This window comes from Rattus rattus, chromosome 6 (genome assembly GCF_011064425.1).
Source record: "Rattus rattus isolate New Zealand chromosome 6, Rrattus_CSIRO_v1, whole genome shotgun sequence".
NCBI classification, from domain to species: Eukaryota; Metazoa; Chordata; class Mammalia; order Rodentia; family Muridae; genus Rattus; species Rattus rattus.
In genome coordinates, this window is record NC_046159.1 from 54,057,189 (window position 1) to 54,079,502 (window position 22,314).

At 43.8% G+C, this 22,314-nt stretch overlaps 1 protein-coding gene across 1 annotated transcript in view; it reads left to right on the top strand.

Moving 5' to 3' along the window:
* Nucleotides 1-22,314, top strand: part of Adamts9 (ADAM metallopeptidase with thrombospondin type 1 motif 9) — a 171,693-nt gene that overhangs the window by 44,957 nt on the left and 104,422 nt on the right. Inside the window, exons 12-19 of the mRNA XM_032906059.1 lie at nucleotides 5,863-6,008; nucleotides 9,640-9,821; nucleotides 9,913-10,049; nucleotides 11,987-12,104; nucleotides 12,350-12,445; nucleotides 18,199-18,365; nucleotides 18,452-18,581; nucleotides 19,224-19,350. Of these exons, the coding sequence (XP_032761950.1) occupies nucleotides 5,863-6,008; nucleotides 9,640-9,821; nucleotides 9,913-10,049; nucleotides 11,987-12,104; nucleotides 12,350-12,445; nucleotides 18,199-18,365; nucleotides 18,452-18,581; nucleotides 19,224-19,350 (1,103 nt within the window). The remainder of the gene's footprint in view (nucleotides 1-5,862; nucleotides 6,009-9,639; nucleotides 9,822-9,912; nucleotides 10,050-11,986; nucleotides 12,105-12,349; nucleotides 12,446-18,198; nucleotides 18,366-18,451; nucleotides 18,582-19,223; nucleotides 19,351-22,314) is intronic.

A 22,314-nucleotide genomic window follows, 5' to 3' on the forward strand; every position in this document is an offset into this window, starting at 1 on the left:
TGCATTTCTTGTAGACTGAATAAATTTTGGGTCAAAATTTTGTGGGTAGGTTGGTGTCCCCATTGCTCTACTGGGGTTCCTTTCTGGCTACAGGAGGTGGCCTCTTCAGGTTCCATAACTCCCGATGCTGTGAATCACAGCTAAGATCACCCCCCATTGATTCTTGTGAGCCTCCCTTATCCCAAGTCTCTGTCACTCCTCAAGATGCCCCCCACATCGTCAGATGCAGATTTCCATTCATTCTCGTGGCCATCTGACCATCTCTTTTGTCTCTCCCCACACCCAATCCTGGGACCTGCCCAAACCCATTCCCCTTCCCATCCCCCTCTTATGACTATTTTATTCCCCCTTCTAGAGGAGATTCAAGCATCCTCACTTGGGCCTTACTTCTTGTTTAGCTTCTTTGGGTCTGTGGAGATAGCATGGGTATCCTGTATTTTATGGCTAATATTCACTTATAAGTGAGTACATACCATGCATGTCCTTTTGGGACTCATTCACACATTTTCAAGTTCCATCCCTGTGCCTGCAAAATTCATGGTGTCTTTGTTTTTAATAGCTGAACAGTATTCCATTGTATAGATATACCACATTTTCTTTATCTATTCTTCAGTTGAGGAACATCTAGGTTGTTTCCAATTTCTGACTATTACCAATAAAGCTGCTATGAACATAGTCGGGCAAGTGTCTTTGTGCGATGGTAGAGCATGTTTGGATACATGCTCAGGAGTGGTATAACTGGGTCTTGAGGTAAAGCTATTCTCAGTTTTCTGAGAAAACACCAAATTAATTTCCAAAGTGTTTCTTGTGTTCAGCAGAATGATAGATCCTGGTTTTGCAGCAGAATGATGGGTCCTGTTTTGATATCCATTCTGTTACCCTGTGTCTTTTTATTGGGGAATTGAATCCATTGATGTTGAGAGATATTAATGAACAGTGATTGCTTATTCTTGTTATTTTGATGTTGGTGGTGTTGGGAGAGACAGAGAGAGAGAGAGAGAGAGAGAGAGAGAGAGAGAGAGAGAGAGAGAGAGAGAGAGAGAGAGAACTTTCCTTGGTTTTGCTGGTATGGAGTCACTTATTGTGTTTCTTATATGTAGTTGTCTTCCTTGGGTTGAAGTTTTCCTTCTAGTATTTTCTGTGGAGCTGGATTTGTGGATAGATATTGTTCACATTTAGATTTGTCTTGAAATATCTTGTTTTCTTCATCTATTCAGTTTTCAGTGTTTTACTGGGTATAGTAGCCTAGGTTGGCATCTGTGGTTATTTTAGAAGTTGCAAGATATCTGTCCAGATCCTTCTAGCTTTTAGAATCTCTGTTGAGAAGTCGGTTGTAATTCTGATAGGTCTGTCTTTGTATGTTACCTGGTCTTTTTCCCACGAAGCTTTTAATATTCTTTCTTTGACCTGTAGATTTGGTGTTTTGATAATTATGTGGTGGGAGGATTTATTTTTTTCTGGTCCCATCTGATTTTTGTTCTGTAAGCTTCTTGTATGTTTGTAGGTATCTCTTTCTTAGGTTGGGAAAGTTTTCTTCTATGATTTTGTTGAAAATATTTTCTGGCTTTTGGAGCTGGGACTCTTCACCTTCTTCTTCCTTTTATTCTTAGGTTAGGTCTTTTCATGTATCCCAGATTTCCTGGTTGACTTGTGTCAGGAATTCTTTTAGCTTTAACATTTTCTTTGACTGTATCAATTTTTTTCTATGGTATCTTCTTCGCCTGCGATTCTTTCTCTCAACTCCTGTATTCTGTTAGTGATACTTGCATCTGTTGTTCCTATTCTCTTCCCTGAGTTTTCCATCTCCAGGATTCCCTCACTTGGTGGTTTTTTTCCTTTTTCCTGTTTCTTTTTCCTTCTATTTTCATTTTCAGGTCTTGAACAGTTTTATTTATTTCCTTCACCTGCTTAATTTCATTTTCTTGTATTTCTTGAAGGGATTTATTAGTTTCCTCTTTAAAGGCCTCTACTTGTTTGATTGTATTTTCCAGTATTTCTTTAAGGGATTTATTTATTTCCTCTTTAAAAGCCTCTATCATCTTTATAAGATTGGATTTAAGGTCATTTTCTTGTGCTTTGGTTGTGTTAGGATATCCAGGGCTTGCTATAGTAGGATAGCTGTGCTCAAAAGGTGTCCTATTGCCCTGGCTATCTGGATGATTTTGGTATTGGATGTGTCCTGTTGTAGTAAGTATTGGGAGGGGGGTTAACCTCGAAGGCCTGGTATGGCAGGCCTCTGATGGGTATCCTTGGGCTGTATGGCTCCAGATGCACAAGTCTGATGAAGTCTCAGAGAGGTTGTAGGAGAATGGAGGTCCACCGAGGACAACAGACTACTCAGGGCCAGTTTTGAATTTCTTGTGGAACATTTACCTTAGTATGTCTGGGTGGAGAGATGGCTAAGTTGTTGAGAGTACTGACTGTTCTTCCAGAAAACACAGGTTCAATTTCCAGCACCCACATGGCAACTCACTACTGTCTATAACTCTTATGCATGTGGTATATAGACATATGCAGACAAATCACCAGTACATATAAAATAAAAACATGAATAAAATAAAACTTGGTTGTGTCTGTGGGTGCAGGGTCACAGGCTTTTGTAGGAATGTACTTCTCGGGTTTCCACAGCAATCCTTAAAAGTCGAATGTGACACTCATTCTTACACAATCAAGCATGATTTCTAAGTCCTTCTAAACACAGTAGCCCAGGGGCTGCTACCAGTTGACAGTAGATAACAGTAAGCATGATTGATCCCTGACAACTTGCTTCCTTAATTAGAGTAGAGTCAACCCAGATCACTCAGATTGACTGATCTCAACAAAATCATGGTCGTTATATGGAGGTTCTTCACCTGTGTTCTGATCCACCCACCCACTGTCTGTTTCTGACATGGGTTACTGCTGGGAAAGTCACACTAAAGGAGCACAGTATGATGAACTGACTTGTATTTAGTAAAATCATCGCGAAGGGACTCCCGAGCTCCATGCAGTTTCAGGGTTTCTGACAAATTCCGGACCACAGAAAGCCTTAGAGGAGGTCTACTGTGCCAGGTTCTCAGATTCTAGGTTTTGCAGCCAACCAGAAGAGAAAGCAGTTCAGGACACTCTCATAGCTTCTCATAGAGAGAGTGTGTGTGTGTGTGTGGGGGGTGCTCTTGGGCAACCTTCCAGAAGACCCTTCCTCAGTGGTTAATGAATTCAGCCTAGAGAATGGAGTTGAGGCCTGCCACAGAATAAGATACAGACCGGTGTCAAGCAGTTTTAGAAAAATGTCTGTACAAAAAAAAAATAAATAAATAAGCTTGATTTTACACTCTTGATTGTGTTTTAGAACTTTGGCCAAGTCTAATTAAAGAGAGATAGAGGGAGAGATACAGATATAGATAGAGAGATAGACACATATTCTTCATATTGCGAGGAATCTGTATACGTTTTGCAGATGCCAAAGGAGATGTTTACGCTGGCATAGGAGTTGTGATTATTTTGTTTGTTTGTTTTGTGTTGAGTGCTCAGATTTGACAGTGTATTCCTTTTCTCCAGCTCATTCTCATTCTCTTTGTCCAAGCCCTTCCCCCACTCCCCTTCCTTTCTTTCTGCCCTGCTGACTCAGCAGTAATCTATTTTGAACTAGACTTCTACTACAATGTTATTTTTGATGAAAGACTCACTTCTAATGTCTCCTTATTTTCTCTGTTCTCTTGTTAAGCCCACGGACATTTTCATTTCAATCCTGTTAGTGAGCCTGAAGTTTGGAATTCTCTTGTTTCAATACTTCTTAGAGCAAACCTGACCTCCACATCCCCCTCTCTGACCTCTTAGAAAGGTGCATGTATGGAAAATATGGTGTGAATCTAAGAAACGTTGGAGCAGAAGATAACTCATCGGTAGGAGTGCTTGCTGTGCTAGCTTGAGAACTGGGATCACGTTCCAGAACACATGTAAACAACTATGCATGGCCTTCCACAGGCCTGTGACCCCAGCATTACAGGAAAAGACGAGGCTTGCTAGGAATCAGCCTGGCTCCAGGTTGAATGAGAGACATTGTCTCAAAAAGAATACGGTAGAGAGTGACACAGGAGGACACCCACTTCCTCTTTTGGCCTCTGTCCATGCAAACATGAGCTCATATACATACGACTCCGTGCTCACACAGAGACACATACTAGCACATGTGTGTGCACAGGCATACATCAAAGTCTGATCTGCTCTAACTCAATCCACTAGCCACTTAGACCTTGATTGTTGTCTTAGTTTTCTGTTGTCATGATAAAACACCATGGCAAAAGTGACTTGGAGAAAGACGGGTTTATTGGCTGATCACCCTCCTTCACTGAGATAAGCCAAGGAAGGCTGGAGGCAGAATTGTAGCAGAGACCACGGACAATTGCTGCTTACTGGCTTGCTCCCTAGAGCTTACTTAACCGTCTTTCTCATGCAACCCAGGACAGCCACGAACCACATGTGGCCTCTTGAGCATTTGAAGGGTCATTGTGGTCTGTGATGCTACTTATGCACACAGCAGGATCTAGAGACAAGTTATGGAAAAAGGGGATCAAAACAATTTTACAGTCTGGACTTTATAGTGCATATTTTTAATATTAGAACTCAGGAAGCAGTGGCAAGTGGGTCTCTGTGAGTTCAAGGGCAGCCTGATCAACATAGAGCGTTTCAGGCTAGTAAAGACTGTCTTCAAAACAACAGACAAAAAAATCACTTCATGGCTGGAGAAATGGCTCAACGGCATAGACGACATATTGTTTTTACTAAAGATCTGAGTCAGGTTCCTAGCACCTTGTCAGATAGTCCTTCCTCAGATGCCTTGAGAAGAAGGTTAAAGAGGAAGAGGCTGGGATAGCCCAAGATTGTACTCCTCCATTCCCCACTGTGTCTTCCTTTCCTAGCAGGGATCATCCCTCTGTGTCCTTCCCCTGTCTCCTGTTTGCCTCTGCAAACTACCCAGGCCTCCTCCTTCCTCCTCCCCTCTCCTCTCCCCTCCCCCACAGAGACATCACCACAGTCCAACTCTAGCGCTCCACTTCAGAGGTTCAAGAGAGCCACAGGAGTCACCCCCCTGTCGCTGTAGCTACTGCCACTTCTTTTGTCCCCTGCTCAGTTGCCTGGGCTTTATGTCACACATGAACAAAAGCAGGGAGTTGAAGTAGGCTCCTCCACTCCTTGTCTTGCTGGGGAGTTTTATTGTGTTTTTATTATTATCATTATTTTTTAACATCACAGGCCTCTTCCTGCTCCAGGCTGGAGAGTCTGAAACCATCAGGACAAGGAAAAAAAAATGTAATAAAGTTTAGGACTCTCTGTAATCTGCCCCTTTGCTTTAGTCTGATCCTAAGGGCTTTTGTGGGAGTGGGTTTAGAAGAATTAAGTAGCTAACCCCCCTCCCTCACTGTAATCAAAATTGGGGTTTTCAAATCAGGGCTATTAATGAAGCTTTCGATTTTAGCGAGAGTGTAGAGTCTCGAAGCCTTGCTAGTAGATTCTGCAAATTCTCGAATTCATTATCAGCAACTCTCTGCTGTCCGTGCCCCGTTTCCACTCCTTGTTTTTCCAAGTACACAGACTAATTGAGCAGTTTAAAGCTGGCCATTAGAGCTACCCATTCAGCATGGAGCCAGCCACTCACTGGCTTGTATTTTATTTTAGAGCATACTGTAAATGCAAACACCACCTAAAAAAATCGATGAGCATGATATGAAAATGCCTGCAGTATCAGTTACTCATGCTGGTTTCAATCCAGCACATGAGGGAGAGGGGGACTTAGAAATGTGATGTATTTCCGTGGACAGCTGGTCCTATGATGGCTCCCAGCTCCAAGCTCTCCCTCACTGTTCCTTTTATTAAATGCAGCACTGCAAGTTTGGATTCTGTGTTCCCAAAGAAATGGAGGGCCCTGCAATTGATGGATCCTGGGGAAGTTGGAGTCACTTTGGGGCCTGCTCAAGAACGTGTGGAGGAGGCATCAGAACAGCCATCAGAGAGTGCAACAGACCAGAGTAAGTTCCAGAAGGGACTGCTGTCACCCCTCTTGTGCAGAGAGATGGAAAAATACTCAAAAGGAATTCTTAAGATGGGTGCTGAGGAGAGAGAGCTGGTGGACTTCCAGGGCTGGGAGACCTAAGGTACCCGAGGCACTTTAATCCCATGGTATTCTCCTTTCCAGATCTGTTGCCATTCATTAAGTTTGTCCACCAAACAACTGATGCTTTTGCATTGGCTGCTCTCCATGATCAGGCAGTGTCCTTGTACCCTAGAGTTTGGGATAGCATGCTCAGAGAGAGCAGAGAGATTACAAGTCGGCATGTACAGCACTGGGGCAAAGAGAGACACCATCAGACTTAAGGGTCCAGCACTAACTGGAGCTAGAAAGGGCACCATCAGACTTGTGGGTTCTTCTCTTGTTATTTTACTTGCAAATTTGGCTCAGAGGTTCCTGATGGCAGGAAAAAGAACCTATCTATAATCTGTTGATAGGAAACAAGAAAATTGGAAATAGGAAAAGAGAAACAAATAGGAAAAGAGGAATCAGAACAAAAGCCTAGTTAAGAAAGTCAGTTATTCTTTCTTGGTGCTTCTAGTTTGCTTTTAAATTAAAAATAGGTCAAATTTCAAAATTACAATGAAATTTCAAATTTATCAATTTGGAAAAAAATAGATCATGAACTTGATATTTCCCACTCAGGCTCTTACCATAGTAACTTCTTATAAAAATCTTACTTTAAAAAATCAGCACATGTATGTTTCATTAAAAAAAATCTAAATGTTATTTTGTCAGTACAGATGTAACCGAAAGGCTTAAATTCCTTTACATATGTATCCCTTTGTGCTTGTGCACGGCACATGTGCAGGGGTCAGAGAATGACCTGAGGGTGTCCATTCTAGTCTTACATTAGGGATCAAATTCAGATGGTCAGACTTGGTGGCAAGAACCCCCAAAAGTTGAGTAATTGTCAGCGCACCAGATTTTGAGGCATTGATTAGAATGAACCATTTTCAAAATGTTGGGAACCGGTGATTATGAAAGATCCAGTAACTAATGAAGAGTGCAGACATCAGTCCCATAGCATACCCTTTTAGAAAGAATCATTAAAGGTCGCCTGAAACCCCTAACTTCTCGTCTAACTCTGGAATAGAAATCCTGCCCTATACTTCTCTGGAAGTATAGGAACCAGCCCACCTTCGTTATTCCAGGAGAGAATCTTTTGGGCTAACCCAAATCTGATTCATCTAAATACATCAAACGGTTGGTACTTCTGCTCCAGCCAATGGGTAGACAAAAACACGGCTGTCTCGAAGAGGAGGATGCACCTGTGGTCGCCTTTGCACAAACTCCTTCCTAACCTTGAGCGTGTAAGATCCAAAGTTAACAGCTTGGGTTGTGTAACATTGAAGGGATGATCTAAGCTGCCTATACAGAGTGATAATTAATCTCCCGGTCTCCTGAAGTCCTTTCAATGTCTATTTGGCACAAAGTATCCTTAAAAGACCTTTTATCTAGAAGATACAGCTAACAAACGGTGTTTTCAAAGCTGAGTTTCCTCTCGTTTCAGTATTTGCCTATGTGGAAAAAAATATAGTAGCAGCCAAACAAATTTCTTAATTATGAGATTAATTTTTTTTCCATTCTGAAAGGTTTATGGTTATAGATTTCCATATTATACGCTACACACAAATCTGATAGGAACCACATTGTCTAGGAGACATACAGTTCAAAAGGGCACATTTACATTCATTAAAGCCATATGCAGAGGGAAGGAGGAAATTATAATCTGCCTTTACACAAAAAACAAAGTCACAGACGGAGTTTGATATGCAGAGTGCTGGGATTGAAGACATGTGTTAGAGAAGGGGAAACTGGAGCTCAGGGCACAGTAAAGAGTGGGCAAGACTGGTAGCCAGAACCAAACTTACCACCTACAGCCTGCCCCTGTCTCTTTGGGATTGACACATCTCCCAGTCCCTAAAACATCTTCTTGAAAAACAGAACAAAACCTGTTTGGTTTTCCCCCTTCAAAATCCACTTCTTGTTTATGATTACTCTGAAAAATTCACTGAGATAAAAAAAACTGTAAACTTCCTCTTGGAGCTCCATGGTGTTCTGAGATAGTTGTGTGTTCTGAGCTGTTCAAGCATTTGTGGCTGGGTTCTGAGGCCTTCCCTACCTTTGTGATGAAGTTGGCCAGCTGCTGATAGCCGGGGGCGGGGGAGTTGTGTAACTTATACTCTGGGGTCACATCTGGAAAAGACATGTGCAACGTTTCATGCCGAGAATAAATTTGCACTATGGCGTATCACCAGAGTGTACCTACTTGAGCGACACAGAGAGAGGTAAGGAAGCTGGGGTGTTTTCTCCTCCTCCTCTGAAGGGGGTCAAAGGTGAACATATGGCGTGTATGCTGTTCTAGTTTATAAATCAAAACAAAAGAAGGCTGTTGGAAAGAAGACGGGGAAGGGCAAAATGCCAAGCAGTGGAAGAGGGTGTGTTCCTGTGGTCTCCTGTGTGGAGGTCAAGGTGGAGAAGACTGACAGGAAGCAATCTAGTGGCAGTGCTGCTTTTCCTACAAAATTCTTACAGTTGAAGGACTACAGTCACTTGGGAGAAGGGAACAAAGCTTTTTGTTTCATACTTGACATACTCTCCTCAGAGCAGGTTTACCAAATCTAGGTCTGGTGATGCATGCTTTTAACTCTGCCATTCTGGACCCAGGGGTGGGAGAATTAGGAGCTCAAGGTCATCCTCAGCTCCATGGGGAGTTGTAGGACAGCCTGGAATACATGACACCTAGTCTCAAGGAAAACAACACAGAACCCAGACATAAAGTAGCCACATCCCGTTTCACAGTTGTAAGTACCAAGGCAAACGTTAAACTGATTTACTTAGGTTGACAGGTAAGCAAAACTGGGCCCAGAGGAGTTGAAGGGCAACAGAATGCAGACCTGAATCTGGAGCCATGTTCTTACTAGGAAGGTGGGGGGACCTCCTTCAGGTACTGAGGTGGGGAGGCCAATCAGTTTCATGGACAAGGGGCCTGAGACATACAAGGTTGTCACAGCAGCTATTCTGCAGAGATAAACCAGTGGATCATTTTCACAGAATTAGTAGTCAGTATCTTTTTTAAAATGAGCTGGATCAAGCTGGAAGACTTGAAGACTCTGAGCCCTGAGTAGATGAAGGTTACAGAGTTGTTCAAGAAGTCTCTGGAGATGATCACTGTGGTGATCCAGCCCCAACACAGTAAGGATGCAGAGGCCTTCACGGGCAGCCTAGAAACTTGAGGCAGAGTCACCCAGGAGAGTGTTTTGAGTCCACAGATAAGTGCTCGGTGTTAAAGATAGGATGGAACCCTAATAGGATGGACATGGTGGGGAACCTTCTATGGGATGGGATGCAAGGGACAGGGGAGCCTTGTATCTCCAAGGGCAGGGACACAGGACACAAACGTTACAAACTAAGAATACTGGCCCAACAGCTTCAGGTAAGTTCTTGCTTTAAAGTGCTCAAGTGATTTCTTCTTTTGTCATTCGCTAACTCAGAGTTGCTTCCTTAAGACCCAGCAAGTCATAAGTGAGGTCATGATAGAGACATAATTTCCAATCCATTGTGTGTGTCGTTCTCCATTTCCTCAGGCCAAAAAATGGTGGGAGGTACTGTGTAGGGAGGAGAATGAAGTTCAAATCCTGCAACACCGAGCCCTGCCCGAAGCATAAGAGAGACTTCCGTGAGGAGCAGTGTGCTTACTTTGACGGCAAGCACTTCAACATCAATGGCCTGCTGCCCAGCGTACGCTGGGTCCCTAAGTACAGTGGAAGTAAGTGTACTTGGGGTTGGAGCGAGTGGCTGACAGGCCGGCGTTCAGTCCAGGCATGGAAGTCACATTGCATCACGATCTTCCTCTCTAGTTTTGATGAAGGACCGATGCAAGTTGTTCTGCAGAGTGGCAGGGAACACAGCCTACTACCAGCTTCGAGACAGAGTGATTGACGGAACCCCCTGTGGCCAGGACACAAATGACATCTGTGTCCAAGGCCTTTGCCGGGTGAGTCCATGTGACATTTTCTTCATCAAACCATCCTGTTACCAAAATGACTTGTGGCTTCCTTAATAGGATGACAGCTGGTTTTATCTGTGACTAACTCTTAGGCAGAATATCTCGAGGTGTAGTCCATGGATACAGTTAGTATCTGTCTTCATATGATTCTGATGCATGTTATGCCAAAATTTGAGGAACAATATTCTGGATTTTTCTTGGTGGTTTCAATCTCCATGAGGATCTATGCAAAAGTTCTCCCCATAACTGTGTAATGGGGTTAAACCGGCACCACCTCACACACACACACACACACACACACACACACACACACACACACACACACACACACACACACACACACATTTATCACAATTGAGTGCTCAAGGTTAAACACCAAGAGCTTCCTAACAGAAGTGTTTCCTGATTGAATTGCTTGTATTCTAGAACAATGGAAGGAGGAGATGCTAGCCTCTCCCAGATGTCTCTGTCATTTTAACTACAATTGCCTCACCCAAACCCCTGCCTGTTAGTACTAGAAAGAGAGCTAAGAAACGCCTGGCAATGTGCAGAATCCGACTGATCGCTCAGGGCCTTGACACTATTTTGTGTTTTCATTAATCGGAAATCATTGCTAGCTCAGCCAAGCTCTAAACTGATGAAAATGGTCACTGTAGGTGGCCCCTGAGCCAATTAGGGTTACTAGAGGATCAGATTTGATTGAAAGATCACCTAAGGGGCCTGAGAGATGTATGGTTCCATGGTTAAGAACACTAGCTGCTCTTGTAGAGGACTTGGGTAGGGTTCCCAGCACCTGCATGACACTTGACAGCCATCCCCTAAATCCAGTTCAAAGAGGATCTGATGGTTTCTTCTGACCTCTGACAACAGGCATGTGTGTGGTTGACATACATATTCAGGCAAAACATTCACATACATAAAATTAAATAAATATTTAAAAAGAGAGCATAACCTAGGACGTTACTGCACTGACAGTATGGACTCTCTTGTCATTCCACTCAATGACAACACATTGAGCTTCTCAAAGACACGTTCTCACTAAGAAACAAGAGATGAGAAGGCTCTCTTCTCCTGACGACTTGGCTGTTGCCAGGGTCCTCCTAGGATTGGTCAGAGTTCTCCCTGGACCTCAGTGCTCGCTTTGCTAGGTAAACGGATTGTCCTGTCATACTTTGCAAGGTATGCAGAGAAAACATTTCAACCTTGCAGACTGCACTGCGAAACAGACTCCCAGTCTCTCCTGATAATTTGGAACATTTCAACATCAGCAGTAGCCAGGAGTGATGTGACTTATCCCTTAGGATGTGCAGGAGTTCCCTGGTGCGACACCAGCCTCCCTGCTCTCTTTTAGCTTTCGTTGCTAGGCAGTTTTTCTCATTTACTCTGCTTATTCACACAGCATTATGTCTCAAATTTTAGTTTTGCATGAAGCACCTGGGAAACTGGCTAAAATGCTGGTTCTGATTCACTAGAGAGGAGGGTCTAGTACAGTGCTTCTCACCCATCCTAATGATGCAGCCTTATAATACAAGTTCCTCATGCAGTGTTGACCCCCAATATTAATTTATTTTTGTTGCTTCTTCATAACTGTATTTAACTACTGTTAGGAACCGTAATGTAAATGTCTGTGTTTTCCAATGGTCTTGGGCTATCTCTATGAAAGATTGTGTAAACCCCAAAGGTTGAGAACCATTGATCTAGAGGTTCACTCTGTCAACAGAATCCAGGCTGTCAGGTGGCTGCGGGTCCAGTGACCACATCTTAAAATGGCCAACTGTGGGCAATTTGAGTTCCCAACCTTTGCAACTTTTAAAGCTGATGGCTGCTTTGTCACCTTTGGACTCATGTGACGGGAATGCACGACTTGCCATTTTATTATCTCTGTAGTACTTACCACTTATTTCAATTGTTTTTCTTTTCAAAAGCAAGCTGGATGTGATCATATTTTAAACTCAAAGGCCCGGAAAGATAAATGTGGGATTTGTGGTGGCGATAATTCTTCATGCAAAACAGTGGCGGGAACATTTAACACGGTCCATTATGGTAAGGCTCTGCTCCTGAGAATCAGGGGGAAGGGAATGTTTAAACATAAATTGTTAACTTCATGTCATACAGAAAAGTATTACTGTGAAGGGCAAGATCAGCCTGGCTGTGTTATATTATTAATCTGGCTATACAGCATCTCGTGGCCGTAATTGTCTTTCTTTTTTGTTGCCTGCCTTTTACTCCGTCCTTGGAGACTGCGTGATGTTCAGCAGAATACTGATTTTCTGCCAAATTCTTTGCAGGTTACAATACTGTTGTCCGAATTCCAGCCGGTGCTACCAGCCTTGATGTGCGACAGCACAGCTTCTCAGGGAAGTCTGAGGATGACAACTACCTAGGTAAGAACACAGCCTTGAGATTTACAGGAATCCCGAGTCTCTTTCTGGAGCGCCGGGTACTCCTCCCTTCCTCTGTCTCCCAAGGCGAGCTTCCTTCCGTAAAGAAGATGATCATCATTTTTTCTCCTGCATACCCCTCAGAACCCCAGGGGTTATGTTGTTGGGGCATTCAATAGCCAGGGATTTGCTTCAGATCTTAGTAATACCCTCTGACTTTAGCACAGATCTGGAGGAGCCCTTTAAGAACGTGTGGCTCCTGTGTAAAGTGACTTGCAAATGTTTTCTTAGAAGCATTATTTGACTTCATTTTTATGTTATCAGCTCTAACCAGGAACAGACTCTTTTTAGGCCTATTCCATTTTTTTTATTAATCCTGATTCCTATCTCCATTTCTCCTTTCCAAAAGAGTCTATCATGGCATTCGTTATTTAAGTCATCATTACAGAAGTCAGCCTGTTATAGGTTTTTCAATTATTTTTCCTCTCACATATATTCCTTACATCTAACCACACAACTATTTTATATCTTTTCTTATACTTAAACCACATAAGTAGTCCGTATATATTTCTCACTTTTTAAAAGCACAATACACCAAAGACCTCCACTGATTTTTTTTTTTTAGTTGCCTTCCGACCAAGACTAACTTCAACTTCTTGCTCTTCAAATCACCTTAAGTAATTATAAAATTTGCCCTCGGCCCTGTGAAAGAAGGATATGGGGAAGAGAGGAGTGACAGAAAGGGATTTGGCAGGTCACCTTGTACAACTAGGCTCCTCCTCAGGCCTTGGGGCTTGACCATAGCTGGTACTTAGCTGTAGAAACAATCAAAGCTGTCATGCTGAGTGGTCATTGTTTTTAAAAAAAGAAATTGATTTACTGTTTCTCTAGAATGTGCTGGCAGGAATTCCATTTGTCCGAGTGAAGCCTAGAGAGGTCTACTCAAGCTTTGGACCCGCAGAACTGGTTAACCAATAAGTGTTGAATCAAATGAGAACTTACGTGTGTGTTTTGTAATGTCTGTAAGAGCTCGAGCATTTATAGCCAGGCATGCTGGTCATGCTAACTTATATGTGGCTCTGCTGCAGTCTCCTCTGCTCTGTCACCGTCCCCTAGTCACTTGCTATTGTGCACCAGCGTTACTTTCAACACAAGAAGACAGACTCAAATCATGAAAATCTATCTTTGTGAAGCCTTCTTTTCGTGGGACGGGAAAGATAATAAGCAGAAACCGAACAGGCAGGGTCTATACTGGAAGACGGTGATAAGTGGTATTGGAAATCCAAACTGCACACAGAAAGCAGGTTTCAAGGCTAAGGTGGAGACGAAACATTTACATCATAGGGACAGACCATGAAGAAAGTTGTTGTAGGGGAAGGAGTGTTTGTAAAGTCTTTGGGTATGTGTGTGTGTGTGTGTGTGTGTGTGTGTGTAGCTGGTGGTGGAATGTGTGTGCGTGCGCACACACAGATCCTATCACCTACCCTGTTCTATCTCTCCTATTATTCTTATCAGGCCTCTTAATGAAGCCGAGGCTAGCCTGAGGGCCAGCAAATGATCTCTCTGCACCTGGCAACCATATCACCTGGGCTACAAGCCTGTAGAAACACACACACCCCTACTTATTTCAGTGGGGCTGGGGGTGGGGGTGGGGGTGGTTGTTTTCCTGCCCTTAATGGCTGTGTGCAGCCATTGTTCTGACTCATCCTTCCCAGCCCCTCTTTGTAAAGTCTTTGAAGTCGAACTAGGTAAAGAGCAAAGACAGAGAGGTCTGTGTGCCTGGTGCCAAATGCAGGGGTAGAATCTTAGGACTAAACAGTTTTATGAAGAGAGATCATGTTGAACCATGAAACTACTGTAAGGACCTCATTGTAAACTCTGAAGGGCACGGGAAGCTATTGATGGTTTTGAGCTGCTGCTGGCTGCTGCTGGACATTTCGAAAGGAATGGTGGGCTGTCATCTTGAGCATCTCTGGTCAGGAAGTTATATCAAGAGTCCAAGAGAAGTTTAACATGGTTTACTACGGCACAGAGGAGGCTGAGGCAGGAGGGTGTGGATTTGAGGCCATTCTGGGCTACATAGGAAGGTGTTGTCTCAAAAATTAAAAAGAAAAACAAATACAGAATAAAGAGGAAGATGCTATGAAGAGGAATGCTGGTGGCTGGGCCTCGCTGAGGGGTATGGAGGTGAGACTGAATGGTAGGGGTTATCTGTCTTTAGTTTGGAGCTCTCTTGATTTGTTGAATTGAGTGTGGTATAGAAGGGAGAAGAAGGGTCAGGGGCTGTTATCCCTGGGATTAACCCCTTGCAGTCTGTGAACAGAACATGATGGCAGACACTGTAATCCCAGCACTCCAGAGATACACTCAGGGAGATCAGAAGTTCAAGGTTTTTTTCAATTACATAGTGAGTTTAAGGCTATCCTGGGCTACATGAGACCCACTCAGAAAAAGAAAGGAGAAGGAGGAGTGGGGTGGGGAAGAAGAGGGAGAAGGACAAAGGTCAGAGCCAGCTTAGAGTCAAAGGAGGGAAGAATCCTCGGGTTTGGACCTAAGCAATGGGAGGCCGTCACTACCATGGAGATAGGACTTGTTACTTACTCATCCACACAATCCCAGCAGTTCAAGGTCAGGGCCGTTGCCGCATCTTCAGCTCCTGATGCAGTGTGCATGTGAGAAGCCCTGAGTAAACACTTGCTGGATTGCTCAACCACCATGGCTAGTGCTTCACAGAGAATGGAATTCTCTGGGAGATAAAGGTTCACCTTTTTCAAAAGGCTATAATAAAGCCTTATGTGTAATTAATTACGGAACAGCTGCATCCGCCGTTAACACCGAGTATTAAATGGAGCAGCAGCTTTACAGGAAAATGATACCGGGATTGGGCTGTAGCTCAATTAGGAACTGTGTGTTTACAACTGAACATCTATTGGGCCCTAGGTTCTGCAACACAGACACACAGATAAATACATGTATGCACAGGGACACACACACACACACACACACACACACACACACACACACATGCATGAACTAAAATAAGATAATTAACAGGCTTCAAGTTACTTTTGGGGAATCTCACATTTCCTATTCCATGACTGCTCGAAATATGTCAGGCATCTTCCCCCACCCCCATACTTAGAGTTTGTAGTGGTTTTAGTGTTCTAAGTTCATCCTAATTAAGTTAAAGAGCGTGGCATGAAGCGTCCCTTATAAATTAATCTCTTGAGAGCTGAAAACACCACATTGAATCATCTGTCCCTCTGCTCCAAAGGAGAAGGTCCTCTTCTATTTTCCTTGGGAAATAACCTCTGTCCGAGTACTGTCCGCCTCGCTTCTGTTGATCGGTAATCAGCACGTGTGAGGGGCTGACCTCAAGCAGAGTCTGCTGACAATCTTTTCTTCTTTCCTGGGCATTTCTTAATCTCCCTGTGAAAGAATGAGAAGAAAGTTAAAGGGGACCGGTCATCAGGAACGGGCAAGTATGGGGAAGTCACTGCTCCGCCCAAGGGAAGCCTCTCTGAAAGCAAATGTGGAGTGTGCAAGCAGGATGGCGGGTCACAGCCCATTGAGTGTGAAAACGGGCCTCTGAGGGAGCCTCACAATGGTTCTTTAAGAAGATCTTGTTCACAAGGAGGATCTGGTGTCACCCTGGCTGGAGTGTGTGCATATTTACCCTTGGCTTGAAGCAAGGTGCTGTTAGTGGAACCTTTTAGGTCCTTTACAGTACCTAAAACCACCCTGTTTTGCTGAGCCCAGTCATTGCATTCTGTTGCTAAGCAACCTTCATCCTTATTCTCAAAAGCTATGTGAAGATTGGTCAAGTCTCACACTCTCCCTGTGTGTTTTGAGGAGGAATGCTTTCCTAGTGGAACGTCTGCAGCACTCTAGTTCTGATGGCTGCAGCAGGAGGGACAGCAGCTCAGGAAATTAGCTTCCCTAATCTCATTAGCAGGAAGTGGAGCAGGGGACTCTGGATTTGGGGAAATGGTTTGTTTCTCGAGGTACTGAAGCAGAAAGCCTGCCAGTCAAAGGTCAACTTCCAAGGGGATCCCTCTTGTTGGGTTAAAGCCATGTTGTACTGCCCCTGCCTTGTTCCTCTCTCTTCTGGAGGTGTAAGCATTTTTGTGATACTTACTTGCCTCTTGGATGCTTAGCCCTGGGTTGATTCTGGCTACGGGAAATCTCATGCGGTGCAAGAGAAAGCCAGCATTTCAGTTCACTGATACCTTTACCGAAGTCTGTGGGCATATCGTTATAGGAACAAATCTTGAGATGGGTTTTACATCATATGAGGTCTTGTCTCATTGTGCACTCACCACTAACTGGCACAAGAAACAGGCAGTGATGAGTGGCCTTCTCCCCAGTTTGGTTAGAGGCAAGAGAGGCAGCTGAAGCCATGGGAAGAGACTGGGGATTAACACAGGAGAGACCATGTTCTTTGCCAACAAAGCCAGACTGATGTTCAATTTATAACTCTGGCATGTGGCACTTCATTCCCTGGTTTGGGGTAGCTGGTGTGTGACTTGTGATGGTGTTGACAGCGCATCATGCGATCATGTGCAAGTGACCTGCCTTGGAACCACCCTGCGTTGCCAAGGGAACAATTGAATTTCTTTGTAACCCATTGGAAACCCCGCCTCTCACTCAACTGGCAGGTCTCCAGGTTCAGGAGCTAAGAGTGAGTGAGATGTGATTTTCTGAGGTTCATACCAGCGAGGGAAATAGGCTTCAGGATAGAAGTGTTCTGTTCTCCTCACCGGGCTGTCAGCTTCAACCACCCTTTCATCTCAACAGCATCTTCACTGGCCTATTATGGGTTGGGATCTTGGGCTTTGCAGAGGTGAGCTGTGAAGTGGTTTTCACTGTATGAAAAGGTTCCTGGGGTTTAGCAAAACCTGCCAAGCTGTTAAAGAGCTTAGCCTATCTCGGTTCTATGGTTCTATTTGCAAACAAGAGAAAGAATGAATGAGTGGATTTGCCAACTTGACAAATGTTTGCTGGCTCTCTTCTTGGACCGTTTGATTGCCCTCGGTAAATGAAGTTACTGATTGGTAACTCATACTTTTCTCATTTGTACATCCTTATCTGCAAATGTGTGATGCGTATAACACAGCAGCCTCATAGAGGTGTGATAAGTAGTACACTGCAAGCTACTAAGGGTGGAATGGCTGGCCAATGGGATGCACGTGTAGAAAACAGGCTTAACCTGCGGCCAGAATTGTATGGTAAGTGCTAAAGACAAAATGATCTCATCAGGTTTAAAAACACATGTGTTTTTAACATTTTATTTATTTGATTGAAATGACATGCATGTGCCACTGTGTGTAATATGAAGGTCAGAGGACAACTTGAAGGAACAAGTTCATTCCTTCCATGGGGGTCCTGGGGGTTGAACTCAGTTTGTCAGGCTTGGCAGCAGGCGTCTTTACCTGCAACTGTCGCTGGTGTATGAGCCACTTCAGGCTACTGAGGACTTCTATATCATACATAAAAACCACAGTACATAGGCGGTTTTTTTATCTCCATTTATAAATAAAGGAACTGAGGACATGAAGGATTGATTGCCCAAGGTCACATAGCTAGCACACGGAAACCAAGACAGTGGAATCATGGCCTGGCTCACAAGCCTCAGGTCTTCTCTTCTGCCAGCCCTTGCCAATCAGAGTGTTCTTGGTTGTTTGTTTGTTTATCATTTATTTAGAACACAGCTGGTCACTGGCATCACCTCACCCAATACTCTTTTCCGTCTACAGCTTTATCAAACAGTAGAGGTGAATTCCTGCTCAATGGAGACTTTGTTGTCTCCATGTCCAAAAGGGAGGTCCGCGTGGGGAGCGCCATGATTGAGTACAGCGGATCCGACAATGTGGTGGAAAGACTGAACTGTTCGGACCGTATCGAGGAAGAACTTCTCCTACAGGTAAACGCTCGGCTGCTGGCTAGTGGCCCTCTCCTCTCGGCACTGCAGGCCAGCAGACTTCTCCCCAATCTCTCTGCACGTTGCAGGTGTTGTCAGTGGGGAAGTTGTACAACCCAGATGTGCGGTATTCATTCAATATTCCAATTGAGGACAGATCTCAACAGTTTTACTGGAACAGTCATGGGCCGTGGCAAGCATGCAGCAAACCCTGCCAAGGTACCTGCTCGAGTTTCTGCTTCTGCGGGTTTGAGGAAGAGGGGCGGCGGCAAGGGGCTCTGTTTCATTTATTTACTGATTTACTGATTTTTATTTTTTTCTTTTTTAAGAACAGCTATGTATATACAATCTTCAAACCTTTCTCTAACTCTATGCATCCTCTCACCTCTTTTACTCGGACCTTTCTGGTTGTCAAGTTGAACTTTATAAAATTCAGGTCATATCAGGTCATTTTCGCCTAAGAAATTTGAATATATGTGCAAAGCCATGCAGAATCAATACTGCCACTTTAATTTTCTATCATGTGGCTTTACTGGCAATAATTTATATTAGTTTTGTTTTCTTTTGTTAAATTAGGGTCAGCAAACTACAGCAACAGGATCAAATTCAGCCAGCCCCCACCCTCTTTTTACTAATAAAGTTTTATTAGAGCCTGGACACACCAATTAGTTAACAATCTGTCTGTGGGCAGCTGGTTTGGTCCTGTCCTGGTAGAGTTAAGGAGTGTGGCAGAGATCATACGACCACCAAAACTGAAAATACTTATTATCTAGCCTTTGATAGTAAGTGTCGGAGAGTCCTTGATCTCAGTAATTTAGAGCAGATTATGTCCTCAGTATAATGTTCCCACTCTTTGCTTAGGGGAGCGGAGACGAAAACTTGTTTGCACCAGGGAGTCTGATCAACTTACCGTTTCTGATCAAAGATGTGACCGGCTGCCCCAGCCAGGACCTGTCACTGAAGCGTGTGGTACAGACTGTGATTTGAGGTGAGGCCTCTGTTTTCCTTGTCTCTTTCTTCCGGAGTCAAGTGGGCTTGAGGGCGGTTTCTGTGGGGAATGCAATCGAGACAAGAATTGCCAATCTTTTCCTAGCCTTCCAGTGTTTTCCTCACACAAGCCCCAGCCAGTTCTGAAACCATTTAGCCGAGATCTATAACTCTGGATTTCTTGTTCTCCTAAGAATTAAAAATAGTTGATAGGGCAGAGAGAGCACTTGTCAGAAAACAACTCGATCTTCACAACCCACTGAATCAGATCTTATGTAAGATTCCTCATGGTGTTTCCTTTCCATCCAGAGCAGACACAGTGCAAAATTCTAATGTGCATAAAAGTCTCAGCGTCCACATATATCAAACACATACACAAACCAGACAGAGAAAGAAGAGACAGACAGACAGACACACACACACACACACACACACACACAGAAAGAGCGAGAGAGAGAGAGAGAGGGAGAGAGAGAGAGAGGGAGAGAGAGAGAGAGAGAGAGAATGCTATGCATTATTGTAGAGGCATAGAGGGAATAAGAAGAAAATCCAAATATGGCTATGTAGGTATTCACGCAATTCTGTGTTTAAGAAAGGTGTGGCATCTGATGGAAGAAATATTGAGGGGGTGGGAAATTCTAAAGTGTTTCTATTGCCTGAGAGGGTGACTGTGTATAAATATTCAGCAGCAGGAGGCCGTCTTGTACAATCTGCATGCCAAGTCTGCAACTGCTCTGGGAGATAATTGGCATAGACTAGTACAGGAATGCGCTAAGGTCTCTCCATTCACTAGGAGCCGAGTGAAGAAGTTCCACTTTACCATGCCCGATCTTCACAGTGTTAGCTACCTGGTGCAGGAGTACAGATTATAAGCCCCTTTTGCGTGTCTGAGAAAAGAAGTGTCACGATCAATCACTAGTGTTCCATTCTAGGAATCAGAGGAGCAGTAGTGATGTGCACATCATGGATCTTCCCGTCCTGACCTGAGGCTCTGACTTCAACACCAGGCCCTTTCCACCCTGTCACACCTTTTCTGAGGCTATTGTCACTGACTAGGTTGCTCAGTGGCTTGTCAAAAAGTATGGACAGAAGTCACTGTAAAAGCACGATGTTAAAAAGTTAAAACAAAACAAAAAGGAAAGGAATGGAAACATTAGGCAGTGCTTTATTTTAGGTAGTGTCTGTCATTCATGTAAACCTATTTGCTTCAGTCAGCTGAGTCTAACTAGATAAGTTAGGACTAAGTAGCCCTTTGATGGGAAGTTAAGATGACGAGTCACTGAATTCTTGCACAACTTCCTTGACAAGCATTGTTAACAAGCTGAGGAAGATTGTGCTTTCATAGTGCCTTAAGTCTAGCCATGCTACATCTTCCGCCATCCTCCAAGTAATTATGGTAGAGCAAGCCATCCCCTAAGACCTGGGTTTGTGTTCGTTGCATTTGCTGTTGCTATTGTTTTCACAGAAGTAGACATGGAACCGAGAGAATTATACATTTCAGGCCGTTGAGTTAACCCCAGCTTTCTCTCTACATTTTAAGATAGGGTCTCACTAAGCCGAGAACTATTTTTTACAGCTCTATGTAATAGCGCCACAGTCAGAGGATGTGCTTTATGATTCTATTACTACAATTAATAGTCTATAAATTTTTCAGGTATTGCTACTGTCTCAGTCACTGTGCTATTGCTGTGAAGTGACACCATGACCAAGACAACTCTTAGAGAAGAAAGCATTTCATTGGGGCTGCTTGCAGTTTCAGAGGTTCAGTCCATTATCATCACAGCAGGCAGCATGGCTGCAGGCAGGCAGGGTGCTGGAGAAGTAGCCGAGAGCCATATTCTGATCCTTAAGTATATGTGTATGGTGGGAGGGCTGGCATGACATTTGAACATCCCAGTGACACACTTCTTCCAAAAAAACGCCACACTCGTCCCACCAAGGCCACACCTCCTAATCCTTCTACAATAGTGCTGCTCCCTCGTGACATTCAAACAGATGAGACTATAAGGGCCATTCCCTTTCAAACCACTACAACCGCAGCATAGATTTTTTTTCTTTAAATATTTTCATTTAATTTGTTAAAATTAATTCAATTTTTTTTACCTTTTTTTTTTTTAATTAACTTGAGTATTTCTTATTTACATTTCGAGTGTTATTCCCTTTCCCGCTTTCCAGGCAAACATCCCCCTAATCCCTCCCCCTCCCCTTCTTTATGGGTGTTCCCCTCCCCATCCTCCCCCCATTGCCGCCTTCCCCCCAACAATCTAGTTCACTGGGGGTTCAGTCTTAGCAGGACCCAGGGCTTCCCCTTCCACTGGTGCTCTTACTAGGATATTCATCACAGCATAGATTTTTATCATTACTTTACATATAGAAATATTAAACCTGACAGCTGCTCTACAGATTGCTTCAGCTCACACTGGCTAGCACAGCAGCCATGGCTTAAATGTGGCCCATCCAATGGGGGAGTCTGTGTAGTTCAGCTCTGGAAGAAAGCTGCTTCCATTCTCACTTTGTTAACGCTGTAGAATGGTAGTTACGCACCTCATTCTGCCATCCCGTATACAAAGAAGTAACCTCTGCCAGTGTTTGTCCTGCGCCATCCATTCGTCTGGGACGCCATTGTCTGACTCAGACTGGGGCTAGTCACATCCTGAATGATACATGCAGTGTCTGCAGGCCTGCTACCTCGAACATTAACCCTCCTACTCTAATGGTGGCAAAGAAAATGAGTCTGTGCAAAGCATTTCAAGAAACCAAACGTGTGAAACCAAACAAATGCTATTCAATAATCCTATTCCCAGCTTATCCAGTAAATACCCTTTTCAAAGAGGAGTTAATGTTTATTGTTACTTTAAGAACCAAGTACTTTTCTCTTTGGGCAATCTCAAGATGAGTCACAATTCAGGATGTGATAGTTCTGGTTTACCCTGCAGTAGACACCGGTAAGCATAATGTTCACACA